Source organism: Canis lupus, chromosome 31, assembly GCF_003254725.2.
Source record: "Canis lupus dingo isolate Sandy chromosome 31, ASM325472v2, whole genome shotgun sequence".
Taxonomy (NCBI): domain Eukaryota; kingdom Metazoa; phylum Chordata; class Mammalia; order Carnivora; family Canidae; genus Canis; species Canis lupus.
This window is the reverse complement of record NC_064273.1, coordinates 29,601,231-29,615,427: the sequence shown is the minus strand read 5'-3', so window position 1 is coordinate 29,615,427 and position 14,197 is coordinate 29,601,231. Positions and strand designations below refer to the sequence as shown.

The following is a 14,197-nucleotide window of genomic DNA, read 5'->3' as shown; positions in this document are numbered from 1 at the left end:
GGGACTCAATCCCAGGACCCCAGGATCATGACCTGAGCCAAAGGCAGATGCTCAACCAACTGAGCCACCCAAGGGCCCCATTATACCTCAATTAAAACAAAAAATGCTTGTTCCACAAAAAGCCATGTGAGCCCTGGAAAATGAATGCAAGTGTGAGGAAACTGATTAGGATGAAGAACCCACAGATCCCCTTTAAGATCTGCTTAGTTAGCCCCAAGGTGGGAAGAGAGGTGAATAGATGGTCTGAAATGCATACAGTCACAACATTGCTGTAGAATAGCTTTTTCTTATTATTTATTTATTTATTTATTTATTTTTAAATTAATTAATTTTTTTTAGAATAGCTTTTTTTTTTTTTAATTTATTTATTCATGATAGTCACACAGAGAGAGAGAGAGAGAGAGGCAGAGACACAGGCAGAGGGAGAAGCAGGCTCCATGCACCGGGAGCCCGACGTGGGATTCGATCCCGGGTCTCCAGGATCGCGCCCTGGGCCAAAGGCAGGCGCCAAACCGCTGCGCCACCCAGGGATCCCAGAATAGCTTTTTTGACAGGCTAAATAAAACATGTGCTCCTGAATTGAGCCAGACTGTCTGAGGGCTACGCTGTCTGCGTCCTCGCAGAGTGGCTTCAGGGTACTAAAGGATGCTTCAGTTCAGGTCGCCCAGCTTGCACTGATGGAAACTCTGAGAAGCAGTCTGATAAAATGCACTGTTCTGTTTGTTGGAGGGAGGTTGCCCATCATCTATCCATTCCCACAGTAGCCAGTTATCCCAGGCTTGGGGTTGGGATTCACAGATTCTTACAGGCAGGTGCTGTAATTACCAGATGTTGAACACCTGTGTGCCTGGCATCACGCAGCATGCAAGGAGAACCCCCAGCCTCCCCGTTCTCAGGAGGCTCGCGGTACAATGTGGAAGAAAGACAAGGAAGTGTTAGGATGCAGTATGATCATTATATTTGATAAAGGTGATAAAGAGAGCGACATACAGGGGACTGCACAGGGACACCAGATCTCACCTGAGGGGCTGGTGAAAGGAGGGAAAAAATTTAATGATCCTTATTTGGACCCCTGATCCTTGAAAGTTTCTGATTATTAACTCAACCATGAGTGAAGAAGTCTCCCAAGTTCCTGGTGATTAACTCAACCATGGGTGGAGAAGTCTCCCAAGTCCTTGGCTGTGCCACCCAGCTAAGGTGACCCACATAAGAAATGCCACGGCTCTGAACTAAGAGACTGGGGATGGGGATAAAGACAATGGGGTAAACTCAGCCAGTAGTATTCCACAGGAAGCGTGGACAGAATGTGGTCACCTGGAGTGGGGAATGGGGGAGGAGGGTGTAAAGTGTAAGGTGGAGGGAGCAGTTTCCAGAACTGCTTTCTTCCCTGGTGACTGGGCAGATGGCAGAGTGTGAATTGAAACAGAACACAGTGGGATGAGCGGGTTTGTTGGGAAAGATGATGACTTTCATGTTGGCCTTTTGATCTGACGTGTTCCTTGGAAATTAGCCTTTATGTCAGACGCCAGCCATGAGCTGGGGAGGTGGAAGGGGCAGAGTTTGCTAAAGCCCCATACAACCCACAGCCAGAAATCACAATCCCAGGTCAGAGTGAGACAATCCAGGTGGAAGAAGCAGTCCCTGATGGAGTTTCGTGCATTCTATTTGCCCTACTAGGTCAAGGTCACTCATTGGGATGAGTGAAAAATACTGGGACTTTTGTTTATATTGGTTTCCATCTTTAAAAGAAAAGGAAGAAAGAAGAAAGAAAAGAAAGAAAGAAAGAAAGAAAGAAAGAAAGAAAGAAAGAAAGAAAGAAAGGAAGAAAGGAAGGAAGAAAGGAAGAAGAAGGAAGGAATGAAGGAAGGAAGGAAGGAAGGAAGAAAGAAAGAAAGAAAGAAAGAAAGAAAGAAAGAAAGAAAGAAAGAAAGAAAGAAAGAAAGAAAGAAAGAAAGAAAGAAAGAAAGAAAGAAAGAAAGAAAAGGGAGGAAGGAATGTTGTGCTGCTTTGCCATGTGGATTAACCCTGGTACACATTCTCGCTGCAGGAGCCAGACTGGCAGGTGCCATGAGGATGCTCAAGGCACCCTGAAGGGGGCAGCTGGAGCTCCAGGTGGCGTGGGTTGACACAGCTCTTCACACCTTCTCTGCTTTCCAAATTTTGCTGTTCCTGCAGATCCCAAATTCCCATGAAGAGAATTTGCAGATTTTTAACCAAACTAATCCTCATAAAAATGGACAAGTGCCCTATAAAGATGCCTGCTAGACAATGGTATGCTTGGTGGCCAGAGACAAAGGGCCAGAGGCGGCACTTCACCCCGGGTGGGAGCAACGGCCAGCCAACTGATGGAGTTTGCACCTTGTCAGTCGTTTAAAATAAATATATAAACTTAACCTGGCCCTTCAGGGTCAAGGCGACTTTTAATAGTGAATGAGAAAAGAACCACTTTTCGCCAGAAACATGCACTATGGGGAGAACATTTTGAAAACAGTAGTTTGGAAAGGTTTCTATCATTAGTGATTTTACTGCCAACAAACGATGTGTGACATCTATCAGAGCTCTCACAGCTCACACTTTAAAACTTGGAAACACCATTTCCTAACCTGTTAAAAAGCTTCCAAGGGATTCTGTGCATTTCAAAATGCATTTGTGAAACATATAAAAATGAGTAACTTCCAATTAATTTGCAAGAGCAACTCACTGACATCAAGGAGCACGGAAAATTACTAATTGCATCACGTAATAGTAATAATAAATAATAACAAACCCTGGCATGTTTGGCAGATGGGATTCAAACATGAATATCCTGATTTAGTAAGCGGAGTACATAATACCCACCATGTGGCTCATTATGATTTCCCAAAAGGATGAAGCACTTTTAATCACATCACTCTCAATAAGACATCGTTAATAGGTAACAGAGTTACAGAAGATTTTTGAGAAAACAGAATATTTTCGATGGTTGATAAAGACATGGCTCTTTTGATCTTCCAAGCTGGAAAAGATGAGGGTAAAAATAAGCATAAGGGGCATCTGGCTGGCTCAGTCAGTGGAGCATGTGACTATTGATCTCCAGGTTGTGAGTTCAAGCCCCATGTTGGACACAGAGATTACCTTAAAAAAAATAAAATAGGGTGACCTGGGTGGCTCAGTCAGTTAAGCATCTGCCTTAGGCTCAGGTCATGATCCCAGGGTCCTGGGATTGAGCCCAAATAGGGATTCCTGCTCAGCAGGGAGTCTGACTCTCCCTCTGCCTCTTCCCCTGGGTTTCCTGCTCTCTCTCTCTCTCAAATAAATAAATAAAATCTTTAAAAATAAATAAAATAAACATTTAAATTTGTATTTATTTCTCTTACACTTTTAATATATCCATTTCTATGTATGTTTTATAAAAAGCATCATGTGTACTTATGAATAGAGTGGAGACATAATATACAAATAAATGTTTTTAATTATATAATCTAGTTTATTAATAGTTATTACATACATTATCTGGATATATTTCTATATTCATAGACAACAGATGAACTTATATTAATAACTGGTATATTACATATCGCATATATTTGATACTGTTGATTGTGATTATTTTGTAGTATATGTTATATTATACATAATATATATAAATATATTTGTTGACATCTATTGATGCATATGTATATTATTATAATCGTGCACATATATGTACATACTGTGTGCATATATTATACCATACTACATTTGTAATCCTCCTACCTTTCCCTAGTGTAGTCACTCTTCCGCATTCCTGGAAGACTACTTCAAATTTTCTTCTCTTGCCTTTAAACTCTCAATGCCACACTCCTCATCCTCACCCTCAGATGATGGTGTCACTTCCTATTTCACTGCGAAGACGGGAGCAACCGCAGGGAACTTTCACCATCCCCACCTGCACCTGTACTGAGCTTGCTACCTACTCTCAAGGGCAATAAATAGATCCCATTCTCCCATCTGGACCCACCTCTCCACTCTTGTACCAGTGCCCTTCCTCCCATATGCACAGAGATGGCTCCAGAAATCCCCCTCCTCAGCCCAGTCATCAAGCTCTCTTTGTCTACTGGGTCATCTCCATTAGCACACAGACCTGGATTTCTCCCCCCGTCGTAAATACAAACAAAGCCCTTTCTTTACTCTGATTTCTTCCAGCTTCTATCCCATTCCTCTGTCCACCCCTTATAGCACAGCCTCTTTTTTACAGTTACTTAGACAGACTCATTGAAGTCAATTCTTCTTTCCCCAATTAGGCATTTCTCTCCCACCATTTCTCCAAAATTTCTCTTGCCAAGACCAGTAATGACTTCCAAGATGTGAAATCCGAAACTCAGTTCCCAATCCTCCTCGAAGCTGACCTTCTGGCAGCATTGGACTTGGAAGACCCCTCTGTCCTCCGTGAAGCTCTCTGTCTCCAGTTTCCAGGACACCACCCCTGCCCACCTTCCCAGGCACCACCGCTGACTAATGTCTGAGCTCATACCCCTCCCCTCACTCCAAAGGGGATCTGGACAGCCTCATGACTTTACATTCTATCTAGACCTACATCTCCCACATGTATGCCTCCAGCCTTCTTCCCTAAACTCCAGATTCTCTACCCAACTGCCTCCTGGATGGCTTTACTTGCAAGCCTAAGTGGTCTCTTGAGCCTAAACTGCCCCAAAGTGAGCTCCTGATAATGCCCTCTCCCCAACCTGCTCCTCTCAGTCTTTAGGTAAGAGGTGGCTCCTTCCCTGTGACTACGCAGACCAGCCTCAGAATCAGCCTTGTCCTCTCTCTTTCTTTAAGTATGGTAGATACAATTATGCGCCCTCCCCTACAAAGATTTCCATATGCTAAAACCTGGAACCTGTGAGTATGTTATCTTTGCAAATGTGATTAAGATAAGAACCTAGAGATGGGTAGATTCCTCTGGAATATTCTGGTGGGTCCAACGTAATCATAAAGGTCTTTATAAGAGAGAGGCAGAAGGGTCAGAGTCAGAGAAGGAGATGTGATGGTGGAAGCAGGGATTGGAGTGATGTGGGGCCATGAGCCAAGGAATGCAGTAGCTTCTAGAACCTGAAGAAAAGGCAAGATCAGGGACGCCTGGGTGGTTCAGCGGTTGAGCATCTGTCTTTAGCTCAGGGCGTGATCCCACGGTCCTGGGATTGAGTCCCACATCGGGCCCCCTGCATGGAGCCTGCTTCTCCCTCTGCCTATGTCTCTGCCTGCTTCTCTCTGTCTCTCATGAATAAATAAATAAAATCTTTAAAAAAAGAGACAAGAACATGAATTTTCTTCTAGACTCTACAAAAACAACACAGCTCTGCTGCCCCATTCTAGACTTCTGATCTTTAGAACTATAACTTTTTGTGTCCTTTTAGCCACTGAGCTCATCCTATTTTGTAATATCAATAGGAAAATAATGCATGAAGGAAATCCCATTGGCTGAACCTTCAGAATATAGAGAATCTTACCACTTTGTCTCCATTTCGGGTCTTCCATACTGATCCAAGTCCCCATCATTTCTCACGTGGGTTATTACAATAGCCTCCTGACTGGTTTCTAGCTTCTGTCCCCACACAGTGTACTGTGCAGAAAGCTCTTGAGTGAGCCTTCCTAATAGTTATAAGAAAGTCAGGTCATGTTAGTAGATTTCTGTTCAAACTCTCCACTGGCCCCTGTCTCAATGGGGGGTGAAAACCAAAGTCCTCATTGTGCTCTACAAAGCCCTGTAGGACCTGACCCTATCATCTCTCTGACTTGACACTCCTCACTGCTCTGATCACTCGCCCCAGCCACACTGGCCTTTGAATTATTCCTTCAACAGGTGAGGCAGCCGCTGCCTCAGAGCCTTTGCATTTGCTCCCCTGACTGGAATGTTCTTTCCTAGAAGTGGGTATGGTGCTTTCTACCTTCCTCAGGTCTTTACTTTTACATTATCTTTACTCTTTCTACTTTACTCAGGTCTTTACTCTTTACATTACCTTTCCCGGCCAACCTAGCTAAAATCTTTTCCCTTCCTGTACACACGCACACATGCGCACACATTCCGAGTTGCTCTTGCCCTCTTTATTTTTTGCTCCTTAGTATTAATCATCACACTTTTTATATTTATGATCAACATGTAAATGTATTTATCTTATTTATGGCTCCCCCTCCCACTACTACCACTAGAAAGTATAGTTCATGAGAATAGGAATTTTTGTCTGTTTTGTGGATCACCATATTCCTAGCTTCCAAATGAGAATGAGAGTCCCTAGAGCCCTGGTAGGGTCAGGCCTGAATGAAGCTGGCTTAGTGTTGTCACTTGAGCCCTGCTCCATGTGCATTCATGAGCACTAGATCATCATTATTTAACACACCAGACACTGCTGTAAATCACAGGCAAATGAGATGTGATTTTCCCATGCTATAGGGTAAAATCAAAGAAGGAATCCATGACAGAGCTTAAAAACCATCCCTGAGGAAGGGCAATGGGAGAGGTACCAGTAATGTCCTACTCCACTCCCTAAAAGGAAATATCTCCTGTTGGAAGGATGACAGTGCCTTCAGCTAGACCTCAGGACAGGCTGGCACAGCACACATAGGTGCCTTCCAAGGATAGGCTGTCAGTAGACTGGGTATGAGGTGGGACCAGTTGTTAATGTCTCATCCATCTTGCAATCAGAAGAGAAAAGCTCAAAAAAAAAAAAAAAAAAAAAAAGAACATAAAAGCTCATAAGCATAAGAGCTCACTTGTCCCTAGACCTTGTTGGTTCGCAACACTCTTGGGAACTTCCCAGGTGTAATCTAAAACTGGCCCCTCTACACAGAGGGTCAGGATATACCAAAGAAAGAGGCAGGCCACTCACAGCTGGTAGGTGGTGGGTTTAGTAATAAGCAAGAGAACTTGCATATAAATGGGTCCCTGCACCCTAACACCAAATCTTAAAAGTTGATAAAGTGGCCCTAACCGGGTTCAGCCACGTGTACCGCACTGGTGTTCTCAACACCCCATCACCATCTCCAGGTGGTGTCTCTCCACCTCTGGGAGCCGGAATGCCAGTGGAATCCACATTCCAAAGACAAAGGAGGTAGTGAGGAGCTTCCAGGTGGCTGGGTCCAGTCACAGGTCAGTTGGCAGTCATGTCTTTTCAATAACCATACCCAACAGGTGGAGACCTCTGCCCTGGTATTCATTCCCTGGAAACTGGCCAGAGGGGAAGGTCTATTTACCTGTCATCTCATTGTTAAAGGACTTTAACACCAAAGAGAGAAGGGGGTCTCCAAGTGGGAGACCCAGGGCCAGGAGTATAATTATAATCTTCCCTTCTGAGCCTCTCTTCTGTGCCAGACAGAGGTTGGACACTGTTTCTGGCTCCTCAACACTTCTGACAGGAAGCTATTTACATCACCTTTCTATACAAGAGGATTTGAGGAGCAGTCAAAGACAGTGGGTGATTCCCCCTTGACCGCAGAGATTTAACTAACAGACAGAACTGAAACTTAGACCAGGGATATACCTGTCTTATGAAGCCACACAGGAGATTGCATAACACTATGACAGGACTCAGGATTTTAGCTCAATACAAAGGAAGACCTCACGATGACCTCAAGATGGCCCAAATGGCACCCTGGATAACCACCCAGGTCCTGTTTTTAGGGCCTTCCTGAGGCCTGGCTGCATGGCTGCGCTTGGCTACCGTAAGGCACCGTACATTTAATTTAAATTCTCTCCTGCTTAAACCTGGCCCCAGAGGTTTTGGTTTCTTGCAACCAGAAGAACCCCAACTCCCATAAAAACCACACAGGTGTCAGCTACCTTGAAAGAGAACTTACAGTGATATAGAAGCCAGGGAACTTTCTAAATGTGGAAAGGCAAAGGGATCAAATTCCAATATTTCTCTCAAAACCTGGTTTATAAACTCTAGCTTTCTGATTTAAGAAACATCCAAAGACCATAGAAAATAACAGGGATTTTACAAGTGCATTTTGAGAATGAAACTGAATTAGGCTTGATCAGGGGGAAGGTTCCTTTCCCTAAAAAAAGGAAAAAAAAAAAGTCCAAAATAACAACAACAACAAACCAGTATATATTTTTATTCATTTTACAGGAGGTAACAAAACCAAATTTTCAAATGAGGTGTTTGAGGTGTTTACTCATTTGAGCAGCCTTTGGAGCACTTCATCCTTTGTAATAGCAGACACTCAGAAAGTCAGCTATTTGCCTTCTATCTTAAATAAAATGTTTAAATGTCTATAATTTCTCGAGCGTGCAGAAATGCCGTTGGTTCATTTAATAAGCATTCAGCGAGTGCCTACAGCACATGGCCCCCTTCAATTTCCAGAACAGAATAGAAAGCAATCGAAAGTGTCATCCAGTGAAACTATCCCACCTGGCAAATGAATAGGCTGGCTTATCCGGGTACAGGCATGTTTGCATAACTGGGCTGCACTAAATGTAAGAGACAGATGCTAAGAACAGAAATAACCAACCGTGGCTTTCTGAGCGGCTCTTCTCTTCTATTCGGTCATCACAAGGACTGATGTGCAGGAAGGGGCTAGGGGAGGAAAATGCACTGGGGAAATGGGAAGATTTGTTTGTGAAAATGTGTGTCCCTTCCCTCATTTCAAAAAAAAAAAAGCTCTGAGAGCAGCTCTTGGCCCACGTTGATCTTTTCCCTTTGGGGTTTCTGAACATCTGGATGAAATCTGCTCCTGCAAGCCAAGGAGAAGGGAAGGCTCTGTATTAGATGCCCTCCCAGGAAGCAGGGGTAGGTCTTGGATTCTATCACCACAGGTGGAAAAAGATGACCAGCTAACAGTTCCCGAAGGACACGTCAGCAATTCTGTACCTGTCTGATGGTACAACAGCTCTTAAAATATTGCCTCTAATTTTGTTGGATTTCAACCTTAGAAACGTCTGCGATCAAAGTTAAGTGGCATCTTTTGCTTACTTTCCACCTGTGCTGTTGACAGCATATTTTCTGTTTTTTTCTTCCTTGGGAGAGGCCACACTGATCGTTGGCGTTAGGGTCGGTGAAAGCATAGACATAGGCGTCTGATTGTCTTCCATTTATAAGGCATGACGAAGATGGCAATTACTATAAAAGTTTATTTTCTTTTTTGTTGATGTTGTTTTTTGTTTTTATTTTTATTTTATTTTATTTTTTATTTTTTTAAATTTTTATTTATTTATGATAGTCACACAGAGAGAGAGAGAGAGAGAGAGGCAGACACAGGCAGAGGGAGAAGCAGGCTCCATGCACTGGGAGCCCGACATGGGATTCGATCCCGGGTCTCCAGGATCGCGCCCTGCGCCAAAGGCAGGCGCCAAACCGCTGCGCCACCCAGGGATCCCCTATTTTATTTTTTTAATTTTTTAAATTTATTTATGATAGTCACACACAGAGAGAGAGAGGCAGAGACACAGGCAGAGGGAGAAGCAGGCTCCATGTGGGGAGCCCGATGTGGGACTCGATCCCAGGATCCGGGGATCACGCCCTGAGCCGAAGGTGAAGATGCTCAACCCCTGAGCCACCCAGGCATCCCTATAGAAGTTTATTTTCTAAGTGGAAGGGAGAATCTGACATTTTATTACCAAGTATGCTGCCTGCAACAGGGCAAGAACCCAGGCACACATCTAGATGCAGAAGACATGACGTTAATCCTAATTATTGAGAGATTCCGTCATTTTGCTCTGATATGCAAGAGCTCTCCATCTTTCACCATCATGCCCAGTCCTGGCCTTGAGACCTGAGGGTGGGTCCTTCCTTAGGATCATCACCTTGGCCTGCATTTTAACTCCAAGCACCTCCTACCTTCGCTCTCAAATTCCTGTCCCATCCCTTCATTTCTTTCCCTCTCATTTTTCCCTCTCCTCTCCTTTCCCTTTTCCCCAGTTTTTCTTTGGTTCCTTCCCATTTCTTCTGTGTCCTTGAGTCCCAAGGGGCAGAGGCAGGGCAGGATGAGAGCAGGGGTGGTGTTCTGCTTTGCCATTTGCTGCCCGTTTGCCTGTGGGAGGGTCATTCCCTCTCTCTGAGTTAAAGAACTGGGAGTCATAATACTTGTTTGTGAGGATCATGTGAGCTAGTTTATGTCTACACCCATTAATTAAAAGCTACCCAAAAGAAATCGGTATTATCATTGGGATCACCCAGTCAACTAGGAAAAAAATGTCACTGTCTCTGATTTGCTGCCTGGAGAGGGAAAGGAGAGAGATAGTGGTGGGAATCCAAAGTCACAGGAGGAATACGTGATTGTGTCTGGGTCTCAGTGCTGGCTGACAGCATTCCAAAGTCAGGGACAGGTGACTTTGTCTTTCCCACTCGCCTGAGCTTGAACTTGTGCCTTTCTCTCTCAGCTCAGCAGCTGGCCAGCTGCGATGGCTGGCTGTGCATGCATTTTGGGTTTCTTTCTCCTGGTGCGTTTCCCCGCTCACGAGCATTGTCCACAGGTCCTCTCTGCTTGCTCTAAGCAGCTTAGGGTAAGCCCGGATTGAAAGAGCGTCCTGTCCTAAGGGTGATGACAACAGAGACCCACCCAGCAACGGGTTGGCTGGGTGTTGTTTTTCCAAAACTGGTGCCACATCCCCTTTGTTACCCTTTTCAGAATGTCTGGCCGAGTTTACAGAGAGTTTTCAACTCTGCAATGTCACCCACTGTGCCACAATTCATCCGATCCCCTGTGGCCTTTAGCACATGCTCCTTTTGGTAAACACCAGCTTTATTGAGATAGAATTCACATACCATAAAATTAACTCTTTGAAGTACAATTCAGTGACTTTTAGTATTTTTACAGAATTGTGCAAACATCACCACAATCCAGTTTTAGAACATTTTCTTTACCTCTCTCCAAAAAAAAAAAAAAAAAAAAAAATCTTTATGGGTGCCTCAGTAGCTCAGTCAGTTAAGCATCTGCTTTTGGCTCAGGTCATGATCAAGGGGTCCTGGGATCGAGCCCCACCTCAGGCATGGAGCCTGATTTTCCCTCTCCCTCTGCTTGCTGCTCTGCCCCCTTGCGCTCTCTCTCTATATCAAATAAATGATAAAATTTTTAAAGAAAATACCCTTCAGCACTTACTATATCTTCTCTCCTCTCCCAGCCCCTGACAACCACTAATCTACTTTCTATCTCTGTGGATTTGCCTCTCTTGGACATTGCATATAAATGGAATAATATAGTATATGGCTTTTTGTGACTGGCTTCTCTCACTTAGCTTAATGTTTTCAAGGTTCATCATGTTATACTGCGTATCAGAACCTCATCCCTCTTTATGGTTGAATAATATCTCATTGTATAGCTGTACATCTGGCTTGCCCATTCATCTGTTGGTGAACATTTGGGTTGTTTCCACTTTGGGGCTATTTTTATTTTATTTTACTTTATTTTATTTATTTTTGAGAGAGAGACAGAGAGAGCACCAGTGGGGGAGGGCAGAGTAAGGGCAGAGAGAGAGAATCCTAGGCAGGCTCCACATTCAGCTCAACGGGACTACTTTTAATAACAATGCTATGAACCTTTGACTATTGGTTTTGTGTGGACGTATGTTTTCATTTCTCTTGGGTTCATACCTAGAAAGGAATTGCTGAGTCCAAGAGTAACTCTATGTTTAACTTTTTCAGGACCTGCCAGACTGTTTTTCCAAAGTGGCTGCACCATTTTACATTCCCATCAGCAATGTAGGATGGCTCCTCCATCTCTTAATCCTTAGATCACATTCTATTTCATCAATTATCTCTGCATGCATATTACTACCCCACTTGGATTTAAGCTCCTGGTGGCCACCCATCGCTGTGAGATTGCCACAATGTCAATCATAGCACACAGCATGTTCTGAATAAATCTGTTATTAGCTGGACATATGCTTTTTAAGTATTTTATTTATTTATCCATGAGAGACACAGAGAGAGAGGCAGACATATAGGCAGAGGGAGAAGCAGGCTCCCTGCAGGGAGCCCAATGAGGGACTTGATCCTGGACTCCAGGATCACGCCCAGAGCCAAAGGCAGACGCTCAACCACTGAGCCACCCAGGAGTCCCAGATATACTTTTTATTATAATTGCTTACAATTCATAACTAAATAGGGAAAGCCTACCTTAGGAGAAAATACAGGTCTGATTTTACACCTTCCAAGGAACCCTATACACATAAACAGGGTTACCATGTACTGGGCCCTTCCTGGACTCTTACCATATATGACCCCACTTTTCAGATCAGGAAACTAAGACGCAAGTTACTCGTCCCAGTCATTAACAGCAAAGCTGAAATTCAGACCTAGGTTTTCACTGCATCACGTCGTCTTTCACGGCGAAGGAATTCCATCTATTCTGCCTGCCAGGGGAGAGAGAGAGAGAGAGAGAGAGAGAGAGAGAAGCTGTTTTGAGAACTTGTGCATTCCCTCTATAAACTTCCCCAATGGTAGGGGCCGATGTTTTGTTCCTTTCATTATCTACCTCCTCTTGTACATAGCACTTAGTGGTAACTCAAACATTTACTTCTGATTATGTGAATTTTGAACAATGCTAGAGTGACTAATAAGCTGAAATATAAAAATAACGTATTGCCGTCAACAGCCTAGTGCAACGATAAAAATAAGGTACTGCCGTCAACAGTCTAGGGCAACGCTTACTGCGTCTATATGCGATCATATACGGTAAGCATCTAACCGCTCGCCTTCCCTCTATAAGCTCCATGATAGGGACCGATGCTTCGTTCCTTTCATTATCTATCTCCTCTTGTACATAGCACTTACTGGTAACCCAAATACTCACTTCTGATCATATAAATTTTGAACAATGATAGATAAGCTGACTTATAAAAAGAAGGCTGGTGCAACGCCTGCTGCGACTATATGCGATCATATACGGTAAGCATCTAACCGCTCGCCTTCCCTCTACAAACTCCCCAATGGTAGGGACCGATGCTTCTTCCTTTCATTATCTATCTCCTCTTGTAGATAGCACTTAGTGGTAACCCAAAAATTTACATTGTTTAAATTTTGAACAATGATGACTAATAAGCGGACATACAAAAATAAGGCTGGTGCATCGCCTGCTGCGACTATATGCGATCATATACGGTAAGCATCTAACCGCTTGCCGATAGCCACGGAGCCACAGCCAAAACTGAATCTCGCTTAAATCCCCCCAGAGTTGGCCTGCGAGCCTCCAAACGTCACCGCCTGGGGAACCAGAGAAGCGCTGCGGCTCCAGGTACCATCCGGCGCCCAAGACGCTGCCTGGCGCCGCGCAGCTGACACCAGCCGCCGGAAAAGTGGAACTGGCTGAACAGGCCTTTGCCCCTAACCAGTATGGCCACCGCGAGGCTTCGGGTTGAGGGCGGTAGCATGAGGGTCACGTGAGGACAATCCCGTTCCCTTATTGGCTTCCTCTCCTGGAAGGGCGGGGCACCGTCGACCGCGGGGCGGGGCGGCCTTAAAGGGCCCGCCGCTAAGCCCTCCCGAGCTCCGCCCCCGGGGCTGGGCGGGGCCTGCGCGCGGAGGCCGCGTCGGGAGCGGGGCGGGGGAGCCCCGGTGAGCGCCGCCGGCAGCGACGGGAGCCGGAGGGGGTGAGCCGCCGAGTCGGCGGGCGGGAGAGCGCGAGGGGCGCGCGCGCGAGCCCGGCCCGGCCGACGGGGGCGCACGGGGGCGCGCGGGCTGGGGCGCGGGGATGGAGGACGCCGTGGCCGGGCCCCGGCTCCGGGCGGCGGCCGAGGCGGCCGAGGCGCGAGCGCAGCCCGGGGGGACGCTGCGGCCCTTCGCGCCGTTCTCGGGGGCGGCCGAGGCCGACGAGGGCGGCGGCGACTGGAGCTTCATCGACTGCGAGATGGAGGAGGTGGACCTGCAGGACCTGCCGAGCGCCACCATCGCCTGCCACCTGGACCCGCGCGTGTTCGTGGACGGCCTGTGCCGGGTGAGGGCCGGGCCGTCGGGGGAGGGCGGAGGGCGGAGGGCGGAGGGCGGACACTTGTTGCCCGGAGGCGGCGGCGCGGGCAGCCTGTGCAGCCGGGGGCCCGGGGCAGCCGGTGCAGCGCGGGTCGCCGCGCGCGGGCCGCTCCTGGCCGGGCGGGGGCGCGCTCCCCGGGGCTCCCGGGTCCCCGAGCACCTGCCGGGCCGGGCCGGGCCGCGCGCGCACCCCGAGGCGGGGCTCCGGGCGCCGCGCCGTGGACCGCGGCTGGTCCTCGCCTCCCGGAGACGCGGGTGCCCCGGGGTGGGCGCGGGGG

At 46.5% G+C, this 14,197-nt stretch overlaps 1 protein-coding gene and 2 long non-coding RNA genes across 11 annotated transcripts in view; 1 reads left to right on the top strand and 2 right to left on the bottom strand.

The window, feature by feature from the left end:
• The window catches only part of LOC125754166 (uncharacterized), a 45,599-nt gene extending 32,197 nt beyond the window's left edge, over window positions 1–13,402 (bottom strand). For 2 of the 5 annotated variants that reach the window (XR_007407696.1, XR_007407693.1), the window contains exons 1-2: window positions 13,006–13,400; window positions 12,167–12,307 (exon numbers count right to left, since the gene is read on the bottom strand). This is a non-coding gene — a long non-coding RNA (uncharacterized LOC125754166). Of the gene's footprint in view, window positions 1–12,166; window positions 12,308–13,005 lie in introns of all 5 variants that reach the window. The other 3 variants (XR_007407697.1, XR_007407695.1, XR_007407694.1) reach the window with 2 other exon arrangements.
• LOC112661918 (uncharacterized) lies at window positions 2,554–8,016 on the bottom strand. Of its 3 annotated transcripts, none has more exons than XR_007407701.1 (4): window positions 6,846–8,016; window positions 5,469–5,610; window positions 3,736–3,863; window positions 2,554–3,114 (listed from the first exon to the last, which is right to left on the bottom strand). It is a non-coding gene; the product is annotated as an uncharacterized LOC112661918 (long non-coding RNA). The 3 variants fall into 3 exon arrangements; XR_007407700.1 differs by having other exon boundaries at window positions 6,948–8,007; XR_007407702.1 differs by lacking the exon at window positions 3,736–3,863 and having other exon boundaries at window positions 6,948–8,001.
• The window catches only part of RCAN1 (regulator of calcineurin 1), a 94,788-nt gene continuing 93,403 nt past the window's right edge, over window positions 12,813–14,197 (top strand). Inside the window, exon 1 of one of the 3 annotated variants that reach the window (XM_049104791.1) lies at window positions 12,813–12,842. In XM_049104791.1, coding sequence (XP_048960748.1) covers window positions 12,828–12,842 — 15 coding nt within the window. In that variant the 5' untranslated portion in view covers window positions 12,813–12,827. Of the gene's footprint in view, window positions 12,843–13,502; window positions 13,544–13,629; window positions 13,888–14,197 lie in introns of those variants that run through there. The other 2 variants (XM_049104792.1, XM_025450030.3) reach the window with 2 other exon arrangements.